The sequence below is a fragment of the Camelina sativa genome, chromosome 5 (genome assembly GCF_000633955.1).
Source record: "Camelina sativa cultivar DH55 chromosome 5, Cs, whole genome shotgun sequence".
Classification (NCBI taxonomy): domain Eukaryota; kingdom Viridiplantae; phylum Streptophyta; class Magnoliopsida; order Brassicales; family Brassicaceae; genus Camelina; species Camelina sativa.
This window is the reverse complement of record NC_025689.1, coordinates 27,966,655-27,979,800: the sequence shown is the minus strand read 5'-3', so window position 1 is coordinate 27,979,800 and position 13,146 is coordinate 27,966,655. Positions and strand designations below refer to the sequence as shown.

The 13,146-nt window shown below is 35.9% G+C and overlaps 2 protein-coding genes across 3 annotated transcripts; both read right to left on the bottom strand.

Annotated features, from left to right (window-relative positions):
- On the bottom strand, positions 2-2,339 carry LOC104787705. Of its 2 annotated transcripts, none has more exons than XM_010513312.1 (6): positions 2,110-2,339; positions 1,488-1,694; positions 1,273-1,399; positions 953-1,171; positions 647-877; positions 2-520 (listed from the first exon to the last, which is right to left on the bottom strand). In XM_010513312.1, the coding sequence occupies exons 2-6, from the start codon at positions 1,676-1,678 to the stop codon at positions 242-244; spliced, it is 1,047 nt and encodes a 348-aa protein (XP_010511614.1). In that variant the 5' UTR covers positions 1,679-1,694; positions 2,110-2,339; the 3' UTR covers positions 2-241. The 2 variants fall into 2 exon arrangements, with proteins under 2 accessions (XP_010511614.1, XP_010511615.1); XM_010513313.1 differs by having other exon boundaries at positions 1,488-1,680.
- LOC104787704 (zinc finger protein 6-like) lies at positions 4,849-5,790 on the bottom strand. The gene has a single exon (XM_010513311.2). The coding sequence runs from the start codon at positions 5,653-5,655 to the stop codon at positions 5,059-5,061; it is 597 nt and encodes a 198-aa protein (XP_010511613.1). The 5' UTR covers positions 5,656-5,790; the 3' UTR covers positions 4,849-5,058.

Genomic DNA, 13,146 nt, shown 5'->3' with positions numbered 1-13,146 from the left:
TTAGCTCCTTTGAGTAATTACTTTCAGAAAAGAAAAAAAGGTAAAGGTTTACTTAAAAGTCATTTAATTACTGATAGCAGGGTCAGAAAAAGGAAAATAACAAGGATTATGAAGGAGGCTCAAGCATCCTGTATGCTCATTGATGACTCTAATAACTATAGCCTTATGCTCACTCATCCCATGACCCGTGGTGGGTATAGTTTGCAAGGTTGATTGCCTCCCTCGGGTTAGGTTGACCCGTTTATGGCGTAGGACCCGTGGTGGGTGTAGAGTTCTCGGGTGGTGTAGCAAGCGACCCCATTGGCTGGAGGGTAACAGGATCTATGCCGTAAACTCGTAAAATTGCGTCTATGCCTTGCTTCAAGGCCTTTACGTCTAGCTTCAGCGTCTCTAAGTCTAGCTTCAACGAACTCATTATTTCTTCAATCCTGCTCATCCTCATATCAAAGTCTAAGTTTTGATAGTGAGAAGTGGTATCCAACTTATTCATATCAACTTTGTGTGGTGTAGCAGTAGCACTCTACCAAACAAAAATTAAAGAAAAAACCATTCAATATATACAAGTATCTATTTAGTAATGTAAAAAAGATATGTAATAGATGAACATTATTGTTAAAATGAGATTAGCTAGGTTGGAAATGATTACCACCAAATGTGCAACGTTGGGCTGATGGCGGGAAGGTCCTGTGGCCGTCGATCCAGCTTCGCTAACAGCATCTGATTCATTTGAAGTAGACTGTTGGGTAGCCAAAGTCTCGGTCGCTGTTACGAGGACAGTTGCCCGTTTGTCGACTAATGATCCATCTTCCTCGGTGTGGGTCATCCGGACTAATTCCGTTGTTGGTGATGATTTCTCACCAGCCTCAGCCTTAGAAATCTGAAATTAAGGGGGTTAAAAATAATAAATATGAACTTAATTTTCATGAGCAATTTTGCCAATTTGTTTGTGTACCTTAGCTTGAAGGTGCATGACAAGTTCTTCTTTATCCAAAATGAGATTTTCCAATTCTGTTTTGCTTTTCTTAACCATCACCTCTGTCTCCCAAGTGTAATCGAGTTTCTTCCCTGATCTCTTCCTCTTGCTAAATAGTTTCCCCATCGACTCCTCGGACAAGTGCTTCCAACAAGCGAAAACCTCGTCGTGGTGCTCATTATCCCAATAATACTTTTGCTGCCAAAAGAAAAAAAAATTTAAGCTATAGTTAGTAATGCAAATACTTACTCTAAAAGTTATGTAAACTAAAATTTTGTGCCAAAATACTTAAGATATACCACAAAACTAGACCACCAAGCGTCTTTAGTACTTTGTGGGATCATATTATAGTTCCACCATTGTCCCCAAAAATCGGCTTGGCATATTGCTGTTATGTCTTTGTCGATGCAATCATCATCGTCAAACCTGTCATAAAAGAAACAAATAAGAATTCATAATAACATAAGAATTAATAATGAAAAGTCAAATATTGGATTTAGACAAATTTATTTACCATAAACTTCCATTAAGCTTATGTGGATGGAGATGTGGCATGTTTTGCCTGGCAGGCGAATCTATCAAAGCTGCTAGGTTGAGTTGAGGTTGTTGTGCAGCAATAGAGCTAGCCGATCTCGTCATTCTGTGAGGCATACGAGGTCCTTGTGAGAAAGGAGTGGCTTCATGAGAAGCGCTTCGACGATTCATATCTGCAAAAGATTATCTAAACATTCGCTAATTAATCAACTGTAATTAATAAAACTAGAAAATGTTGTGTTAACATTCCAATATCAGATTCCTAATAATTTACTAACTCTGACAAATGACAATTACATATCAAAACTATATATTGGCAACTTCTGGAAGGAAAAAAGAGTACTATATGAACCTACAAATTATATAATTTTAAACTATAACCAAAATTCTAACCAGTTTGATTACATATGTAACCGAAGAATCTATAATTCTGAATTACTTGTAAATAAATCAAGCTTGTTGTTAAATCATCCTCACAAGCTTAAGCACCAAAACTCAAAAGAAACGCAAGAAAAGCCCTTAAATTGAAAGTTTCAGTTTCAAGATAACATTAAAAAAAGAGGGTTTTAATCAGAAAGGGAGAGAGAGATCGGCGGGAAAACCTTGGTGCAGTGCAGAAGGTGGCTTGTCGACGGACAGTGAGATCGGAGGAGGCGGCAGGTGAAGAAAGAAAGAAGAAGATGATAGAAGAAACTAGGGTTACTTCAGATTTATATACACAGAACAGAGCCATAGCCATGATTTTTATCCGTGGCTACTTCGTGGCTATCTCATTTTTCTTAGAGATCTGATTTTTTTATTTTATTTTGGGGTGCAAATTCTTGTGACATTTTGAAAGATACTATTCAGAAAAAAATTGACATACTTATTCTGATTCTTGAATATGAAGGGGGTAACACACGTTCCGTCATCTTCTTCATATGTTACAGAGTCAAATGTTCTGTTTCAGTATTCATATTTTATTTTCATTCTTCCAACAACATAACAAATGTCCTGTCCAATCGGGTGCACATCATAATAACATACATTGCGGTAACACTAATAGTGGTTTGCAACATAACCAAATCATCACCTTCATCTCAACTTAAGTTAAAACCTTTTGATGGATCTAGTCGCCTTGACTGATAGCAATGTACCAATCTAACAATGTAACAGATAATCTACCGGATGCACATCTTAGCAAGAATTGCGGTAAAATGTAGAGTGTCTTTTGCAAACATAACATTATCATTTTCATTTTCAATTTCGCCCACTTAAGTTAAAGCCCTTGATCAAGTAAACCCTCTATTTAATGAAATCATCTTGGTGTGCGTCTTACTAACTTGCTATTTGCTAATCAACTTCTCTCAACACTATTGATCTTCAATTACTAAATAAGTGAACCAAAGTTAACAGAATGATAGGGTAAATAATTCACATTGCATTTTCACAAGAAGAATTATACTAAATAACAGTAGGAGCTATAAGCTTCTAAGACTGTCCATCTAGGATTTTAAACATCCAATAGGGATTTGACATGTCACTAATTAACATTTTTTAAATTTCCAGAATTTTCTATATTAAGAATTATTTTAAACAACCTATCAGGGTTTGACATGTCATTCATTAACATTTTCTAAATTTCCAGAATTTTAAATTTATGGAAATAAAAGAACTATGTATAAACATCCCACATCGGCTAGAAGTTTTTTAAACAATGGTTCATAACCAGTATAAATAAGATTAATATGCTTCCAACAACGAATGAACATGAAAGCTTGATTTATCAGGCGTCCAAGTTTAAAAATTTTATTCGGTTTGATCCAAATTTTTATTTGATCAAATTAAAACTTTAAAAAGTTTCAAAAAATTTTTATAATATTTTAAAATTTTAAAATTTTAAATATTATAGATATTAAAACTTTTAAAAAGATTTTAAATATTATAATTTTTTAAATTTTAATAGTTTAAAATATTATAAATATTGAAACTTTTTAAAAGGTTTAAATATTATATTTCAAAACCTTTTAAAAGTTTAAAATATTATAAATATTGAATTTTCTAAAAGTCTTAGCTTTAGAAAGGTTTCAAAATATTATAATTTATAAATTTTAAAAATTTCTTAGCTTTTAAAAGGTTTAAGAGAATTATAATTTATAAATTTTAAAAGTTTAAAATATTATAAATATTGAAACTTTTAAAAAGTTCAAATATCAAAATATTTAAACTTCACAGAATATTTTAAAATATTACAATTACATATCCTCAATAGAAATTTTAAAATATTATATCTATACTAATAAAAAGTTGAAGCTATAAACTCCTAAAGGTGTCCATATATGATTTAAAACAACCAATAAGAATTAGATATTTAACTAATTAACATTTATGGAAATAGTAGTAATCTATATTATTAAGATGTTTTAGAAAAAAAAAGTAAAAGTAAAATCTATATTTAAAAATATTTAAAATTTACAGAATATTTTAAAATATTACAATTACTTATCCTCCATAGAAATTTTAAAATATTATATCTATATTAATAAAAAATTGAAGCTATAAACTCCTAAAGGTGTCCATATAGGATTTAAAATAACCAATAAGAATTAGATATTTAACTAATTAACATTTATGGAAATATAGTAGTAATCTATATTATTAAGATGTTTTAGAAAAAAAAAGTAAAAGTAAAATCTATATAAATAAAAGAAATATGTACAAGGATTTTAGTTTGAGAAGTTTCAATATATGTGGATCTAAAACCGAATAAGTATATAGATGAAATTATCAATAATTGGGTGTATGTGTTGACTATTCTGGTCTTTATGAATTGCACAAATTTAATGAGAAAACAAATGATTTTGGTCTTGGAGTTTTATGGGTTAATAAGTTGTGTAGTAGTCTAAAAAAAAAGGTTTTTCAGTGGAAGAATGTGAAGAAGTTGACAAAGAAGAAGAGTATAACGAAGAACCTAACGGTAAAAGTAACGATGAAAATTATCATAAAATTTGACAATAAAAATGACAAGAACGAATATGAAAAATAAGAAAAACATTGAATAAAAAACATGAAAACATAGGTGGTAGCAATCAATTAAATATGAAAACGAGATAAATTCATGATTATAAAATTGTTTCATTTTTCTGGTGCAGAAATGGTTTAGGATATGTGAGGTCACCAGTTTGATCCGTCTCACCCGGACGTCGAGTTAGATTCATGATTTTTTTGATCAGATTTGATTTTGTAACACAACTTATTTTTATATTTTTCAAACTTGTGTGTCTGAAATTTATTTTTTTTCCTTAATACTAATTAAAATTTATAAAATAATATTTCATCAAAGGTCATCAATCATATATAAGTTAATCAAAATGCGCGTGGATTCAAAACCTAGTATAAAGAAAAGTAAAAATCGAAAAAGCAAACGCATACATAATATGAGATTTGGTAAAGTAAGAGAAAAAATAGTAATCACCAATTTCAACTAAAATTAAGAAAAGAAAAAAAAACTCTATAAAAATGAAATCCCAATAGTAATATTTTAATTTTGACTGGGCCAAAATAAAAATCATTCATGGCCCAAGACTTAAATGGAGGTCCAGCCCAATACCATTCTCTAACTTGACTCCGTTACTACGATCACTCTCTCCGGCGAACCTCCTCATCACTGGCAAAGAACCACCGTGAGCTTTAAATTCTCCAGCCATGGACTCAGTCCCTCCCCCGTAGAGTCCCCTTCCACCATGAAAGTAACCAACGCCGTGTTGTGACGGCATGTGCTCACCGTAAAGCCACTTAGCACTCGAGGAAGAAGAAGACATCATCATATGCGGCGGAGGATGCGGCTGAGAGAGGAGATGAGGCAACGGTGCAAAGGCGGAGAGAAGCGGATTCGTGTGAGGGTGAAAACTATGATGACGTGGCAAACCGCGAGTGGCTAGCATCTGTGCACGTTTTAGAAGCTGACGTTCTTTCTTGTGAGCGTTTTGGTGACCACCAAGAGCTTGAGAGTTCGCAAACTCTCTACAACAGTATTGACACTCGTACTTACGTGACTCGGATCCGGATCCGGGTTCGGGTCTCGGTTGGGGTGACCGGTTTTGCTCCGACGTCGGTTCTAGTAGGTTTATACCAAAGAGCTTCAAAGAAGATGTTGTTTCAGTCGCCATATACGCGAGTTTATCTATATGTACAAAGAGAGAGAGAGAGATGGAGAGAGACAGATATAAAAAGTCTTCTTGAAAATGGAAAGATGAGATTAAAGACTTAAAATGAGATCAACCCCTGAGTTTGCATGTGCATATATTTATAATTAAGATGAAATTTAAAACTAATTATGGAGTCTAGGTTGGTCCACTCACTTTGTTATGGAGTGCTTATGGCATGTTTCTACATAGTTTCCAATAAGGTTAATACTTACGTTCCGAGTTTTATGGTTTTTAATAATTCTTTAGAAAATGATATGTACCACATATGTGTGCCATAAGCACTCCATAACACATAATAGACATAACAATAATATAAAAGCTAGGAGGTCTACATACCTCGTAAAGCATTGATCGTATATTATATAGTTTAGTATAGATAAGCATATACATAATCTCATCATTTTTTAAAGTTTCAACTATGTCACGAGATTTGAACCATTCAATTAGTTGATTGGACATAAAGGAATTTTCAAGTTTGTAGAAATAAATATAAGATTACAAATTTATTGAATAGATCTTTGATCTACCCCCTTAATTAATATAATGATCAATGCATTTATGAATGATTAAAATCAGGTTATAATTGAGGTCCTACCAAAAAATAGTGTAATACTAACAAATAGATTAACATCAAGTTTAAAGTGTTGGCGTGATTGACGTTGAAATTAAGTATTTGTTTAGACATGGCAAGATCTTCCCGAATCTTACTAACTACAACCCTGATTAGATCATTAAACATTTTTAAATGCTAGTATCACTTTATATTTGATTAAACCCTTTTAAATTAAGTAAAATACATGAATAATTAACTAAGCCTATACTTCCTTACCCCCCTGAACTCATGCATGAGCTTTGCTTTTAGGATATTTGAAAAACTTTACTTGTCACCATCTTTGTCCTCTTCACACTTTGCGAGTTTGTGTTTAGTTGACAATTGAATTAACCTAAATCATTATCTTTCCTTACACCTACAATATAATTGATTGTTTACAAATTACAACAACCTTGATTTTTATTTTCCTATTTATTTATTCATGGTATTTCTTAATTTACTATACGGTTTTCAAGCATATATTTACTATACGGTTTTCAAGCATATATTTACTATACATGTTTATTAATAACTATTAGAGTTTGATGGGCTCTCATGCAACCGTCTCCATATGCTACATGTTTGCACTTTGCAGTTAAGATGTATATGAAATTGACACAAACCATAAACACAGTTGCATAGAATTCTATTATATTTTCTGAATGGAAAGTTAATTCTTAAAAGTGATTGCAGTAGTCGGCAATTCTGTAAAAAAAGAGAAAAGAGCTAATACAAAATATACTTTTTTTTTTTTGATCAAGAAAAGAGCTAATACAAAATATACTTTGTAATAGCTAATACAAAATATACTTTTTTTGACACAAACCATAAACACAGTTTCATCCGTTATGTCCACTTTTTGTTTGACAAGCCTCTTTTTGTCTACCCTGCTGGTCCCTGCAAAGCATCTTAAAACGTTACAAATATCTTTGCAGTTATTTTTATTATTGAAGGCCGGTTGTCGTGTCTTTTGGTACACAACTTTACTCAGAACCTTACTCAGAACATGTGTAGAACATGTAGTTGTTCTCTGATGATCGTAGTGACCATGAACGTATATACCAAGTTATATTTGAGTCACGTAGAAAATATGAGTGATTAAATTATCACGCTAAAAAGATAATTTGATTACCCATCTTTGAAAAAAAAAGACAATGTTAGAGCTTTCAGTTTGAACGTTTATGCTTATGGTTTCTCTCCTCTACCTTGAAACTTGTGACTTTATGAAAATGAATATATTTGTTCACTCTAGCTTCGATTTATTACTGAAAGAATGTTTATAGTTGATATTAACACCTAAAATTTGGACTAACAATATTTATGGAACAATTCTTCTCAACGCATTTGTTGAAAACTAGAATCCTATTATAATTAGGCTAACTCGGTATATCTTTTCTTCCAAATAGATCTTTCTTGTCACCCACTTATTAATTATTTTTTCGATGTTTGTTCAAGTACATATCATTTTTAGTAGGCTTATTATTGGCCTAATTCTAAGGTTCATTCCAAGGCAACGACAGTGAAATATATAGAATATCAAGAATTCTTATAGTGGGCTAGTAAGTAGAGTAGTAAGCTAAGGGACGTTTGGGGAAGCTCAAATTGATGACGTGAGCTCATTTTATCGAATCTTGAATACGCTTTGGCAGTGTTAAAAAAATCAGAGGCAGCTCTAATCAATAAAGACAAACTGATCTAGGAGATATTATGGTTAAGGTTTATTGTCAAATCACTCTCGTTCCTATCTTTCACTCCTGTTTCCTCAAAAAAAAGGTTCAACTTATGGCTTCGTAAAGAAACTTAAGAGCGAAGATGACATCCACAAATTCGAGACTCTCCAAACCTCTCTGTATTTAGCATTATCTCCCTACATCTTTCAAACAGGATTATAGTATGATTTTATTTTCTTGTTCAATTCCACTCTTTTTCAACACTTTCTATTGAGTGACCTTTAAGGCAATAAAACAGAGGAGAACACAATGATCAATCTGATACAAACAAACTCACGATTTTTCAAGAACACAAGATCAAACACCAAACAATCGATTGAGTATTCGTAAAACACCAAATCGACAAGCCAGCTCTCAAGATGAGAGAAACCCAGCCAAATATTTTTTAGGGATTTTACAATTTTATTAACAAATGATTTGATAAAATGAAAAAAAGAAGAAGAACATGTGATTTAAGCTTCTTCCAACGGCCTTCTAGCCGCTTAATTCCCATCGTCCACGTGTACGCTTCAGATTAAAACTTCATAAGCTGCTTCCTTCGCATGTGCCGCTCCACTCGTGTGGTTCTGCATCACAACTCCCCCTTTTGCAGAACCTTGACCTCAAGGTTTCAAGCTTCATCAAAACCTGGAAATTTCTTCTTGAGATCAAAGAGAAATTCCCAAGTCGCTTCCTCTAGTGGTTCACCAACCCATTTGACCAACACTTTCGTCACTGCCCGTCCTTGACGATTAACCATCTTCCTCTCAACTATCAGCTAATGTTCGCGGATAAACACTTCAGGCATTACTGTCGGCAACTAAGTAGTGGTCGTAACATTGCCAACAAGAACCCTTAACTGAGACACATGGAACACCGGGTGAACCTGAGATGACAATGGTAGCTCGAGCCTGTAAGCAACTTCACCACACTTGTCAATAATCTTGTAAGGACCAAAATACTTAGGTGACAGCTTCTGGTTTGCTCGCAAGACCACCGATTTCTGACGGTAAGGCTGCAGCTTCACATACACATAATCTCCAATTTCGAACTTCCGTTCAGAGCGATGTCGATCAGCGAACTGCTTCATCCTATGCTGAGCCCTGAGCAAGTGAAACTTAAGGAACTGCAACATGTTTTCCCTATCCTGTAAGGAGCGAGCCACCACTGCTACTTTGGACTTGCCAGGGAAGTATGGGAGATGAATAGGGGGTGCCTGTCCATATACAGCCTCAAACGGAGTCATGTTAGTAGAGGTGTGATAGTTCGTATTATACCAATACTCCGCCAAAGCTAACCACTTGCACCACATATTAGGATGGGCATGACACATACATCGCAGGTAAGTCTCTAAGCATCAATTAACCACCTCAGTCTGGCCATCACTCTGAGGGTGATACGAACTAGACATTTTCAAAGAAACACCTTGCAACGTGAAAAACTCTCTCCAAAACTCACTGGTGAAGACTGCATCTATGTCGCTCACAATAGAAGTTGGACAACCGTGTAGCTTAAAGACATTGTCTAGATAAGCCTGTGCCACTGTAAGAGCACTATACAGATGCGATAAAGCAATGAAATGTGCAGCCTTACTCAGTCGATCCACAACCACCATAATCACCGTTTTTCCCGCAGAATCAGGTAATCCATCTATAAAGTCCATGGAAACTTCAGTCCATACAGCCTCTGGAATCGGTAGTGGTTGAAGTAGGCCTGGAGATGCAGCATTATCACTTTTACAATGCTGGCAAACACTGCAACCACGTATATAGGCTTGAATATCTTTCACCATTCCTCTCCAATAAAACAAACCTTTTACGCGTTGATAAGTGACTTCACGACCTGAGTGTCCACCAACCCCAGAACAATGTAACCACTCCAATATTGTGTCTCGTAAAGCCACCTTAGCAGGAACAACAATCTTGTTCTTTCGACGCAAAATATCCTGGCTCCAAGAATAATATTTTTTAGCCTTTGGATTCTGCTTCAAAAGGGTAATAATATCCTGCACCAACGCATCATCCGCATAACTTCCCTGAATTTCTTTCAAAAGATCACACTCCACCTTGGACATAGCCATGTGCAACACCTCAGATCCTTCTACACGAGACAAAGCCTCCGCAGCAATATTTTCTTTACCTTGCCTATATTGAATCTCGTAATCGAATTCAAGCAACTTGGGAAGCCACTGTTGCTGAATTGGTGTATTGAGACTTTGCTCCAACATGTATTTAAGACTCCTCTGATATGTTCTGATAATGAAGTGCTTCGACAACAGATAATGCCTCCATTTACGAACCGCAAAAATGACAGCCTGTAGTTCTTTTTCATAAATTGATAAGTGCAACTGCTTCCCTTTTAGCTGACGACTGATAAACGCTAGAGGATGTCCTTCTTGCATAAGCACAGCCCCGATCCCTTGCCCACACGCGTCAGTCTCTACTACAAACTGTTTATCAAACTCAGGTAAAACCAACACAGGAGCTTGGCATAATGCAGTCTTTAAGTCCTGAAAAGCTTCTTGTGCCCTCTCCGACCACACAAAAGCATCAGTCCTTGTTAATGCATGTAATGGAGCTGCAATTACACCAAAACTCTTGATAAAACGCCGGTAATAACTTGCTAAGCCCAGGAATCCCCGCAACTGCTTCAATGTTTTAGGCTGAGGCCATTCCTGTACTGCTCTTATCTTACCACGATCTATGGCAATACCCTCTTGACTGATAAAATGCCCGAGATACTCCACTCGCGGAACTGCAAATGCACATTTGCTCATCTTAGCGAATAACTTGTTAGCTCTCATCACTTCAAACACACGCTGGAGATGCTGTTTATGTTCCTCTAAAAATGAACTATAGATCAGGATGTCATCAAAGAAAACAAGAACAAACTTTCGCAGAATTGCCTTGAAGACCGCATTCATCAAACTCTGAAAGGTAGCTGGTGCGTTTGTGAGGCCAAAAGGCATCACCAAATATTCGTAGTGCCCGCTATGAGTTTTGAAAGCCGTCTTGTAAATATCAGCTGGTGTCATTCGAACTTGGTGATAACCTGCACGCAGATCAATTTTCGAATATACCTTTGATCCTCCAAGTTCATCCATGAGATCTTCAATGAGAGGAATAGGGAAACGATCCTTCACTGTCATACCGTTAAGCTCCCTGTAATCAACACAAAGTCTCCACGAACCATCCTTCTTCTTGACCAATACAACCGGGGAAGCATACGGACTAGAACTGATCTGAATCGTCCCACTGGATAACATCTCCTCGACAATTTTATCAATCTCGTTTTTCTGGTGAAGAGCATAATGGTACGGACGTTGATTAACCGGATTAGACCCCTCCAGCAGTTTAATGTGATGATCATGGTTATCTCTGAACGGGGGCAGTTCAGTTGGCTCAACAAAAACATCAGGAAATTTCTCAACAATATCCCGCACCATTGTCTCTTCTCTACTGTCACACGCCATCGTGTTAAATGCACAAGAGTTAAATTCTTCTCCATCCTTTGTCTCTTGTATACATAACATAGCGAAATGAACTTGATCATCCTCCAACTTCTGTAATTTTTGTGCCTTAACATCTCGCACCGAACCTTGTTTAAGTCTGATATGATCGTGGCAAGCAAGGAGCCAGAGGCTGCAGAGCAACCGGAGGTGGTGGGAAGGATCACTCGTTCAAGAGCTAAGGAGATGGCCAAGGAAGCTCATGCACTCATAGTTGACGGGTCATTCAACCTACCAAGGATCCAAGTCTTCAACATATCCAACCTGAAGACTTCACCCGGTAATGAGGACTAGGTAACTTAGGTGTGAAGTTTGTACTCTTTTTCCCATAGCTGAGTTTTGTCCCAATGGGTTTTCTCAGCATAGTTTTTAATGAGGCAAATGGATCACTACGTCGAGTTATCTAGAAGTCATTACCAAAGGGGGAATAATGTACTTCTGTACTAGTTCAGCCGACTTCTGTACTACTACAGGTCGCCTAGACGTTTTGCTGTTTTTTTTTTTTTTCCTTAAAACGTCTTGTTGTTTTGGTTTTGCACTTCTTGTTGTTTGGAGTGTCGAGCCCTAGGGTGTTTAAAACCCAAAGCTACGCCTCTTTTGTTCTTTAGCGAAGAAGTATGTTGTAAACACGTTTTGTGAACTTTCTTCTCTCAATTCGAATTCTTGAATGCGTTCTTGATTTCTGGATTTCTGTACACTTTGTGATTCAGAAACTCTTCACTTTTGTTTCAATCCATACAACCACCTAAACCTCTAACTCCATCGAATCACTGTTCTATCACTCGATCATCACTATCTCCATCGTATTTGTCACTTACGCACCATCACCATCGGATCTCATCACTAGCCACTTGTCTTCAGCCTTTCATCAGAGTTCTATCCTAGGGAGATCGTATCATGTGGTATCAGAGCCAACTCTGTGCCAAGGCTAAGCGATTCTGAAACCCTAATATCGTTTTTGTTGCTTAAAATTCGTTTGTTTAGTTTTAGGGTTTGTTTTTGTTGATTCGTTTGTGTCCAGATCGAATAGGGTTTAGTTTTTGTTGATTCGTTTGAGTTTAGGAGTTAGTTTTGTGTTGTTTCGAAATTAGACTGCAATTAGGGTTTAGTTATTTCGAGTTTGTTAGCTATAGGGTTTGGTATTGTTCGATTTTTTTCTTATAGTCTTGCTCGACATTAGGTCTGCAAGTCGTGTTTTCTTGTTTAAAATTCAGAGTCTTAGAGTTTATTTTCGTTTTTCTCGTTCAAAGAACAAGTTACTGCGAGTTTCTTCTTTAATTTGCAGGTACAATGGAGCTTTCTCCAGAAGCTATGGAAGCTTTGAACCAAGCCATGTCTAAGCAAATAGCAGAAGCAAACAAGATAATGTCTACTCAGTTTTAGCAACAGATGGAGCAGCTCAGTAACAAGTTTGAGAAACAGTTCAAAGACATAGCTCAAGCATCTAGTGCTTCAGAACAGAGTTCTTCAGACCCGCCTAGTCCTAATGAAGCCCATCGTTTAGCTAAAGGAAAGGCACACGTTGGAGTCTCTTCCAAGCACACACGGATCAGAACAGTTAATACACTTACTGGGGGGAGAGAGACTTGTTTCAATCAGAGGAGAAGCACTCAGGGTACAGAAAGAGAGCAACGCAGAACCGG

What these genes read in the sequence shown, in the direction of transcription:
- LOC104787705 (XM_010513312.1), bottom strand. Translation starts at nt 1,678, where the DNA reads ATGAATCGTCGAAGCGCTTCTCATGAAGCCACTCCTTTCTCACAAGGA. An exon ending in CTTGGTGGTCTAGTTTTGTG is followed by an intron (nt 1,172 to 1,272) that starts GTATATCTTAAG and finishes TTCTTTTGGCAG; the next exon opens with CAAAAGTATTATTGGGATAA. An exon ending in CCAACGTTGCACATTTGGTG is followed by an intron (nt 521 to 646) that starts GTAATCATTTCC and finishes TTTGTTTGGTAG; the next exon opens with AGTGCTACTGCTACACCACA.
- LOC104787704 (XM_010513311.2), bottom strand. Translation starts at nt 5,655, where the DNA reads ATGGCGACTGAAACAACATCTTCTTTGAAGCTCTTTGGTATAAACCTA.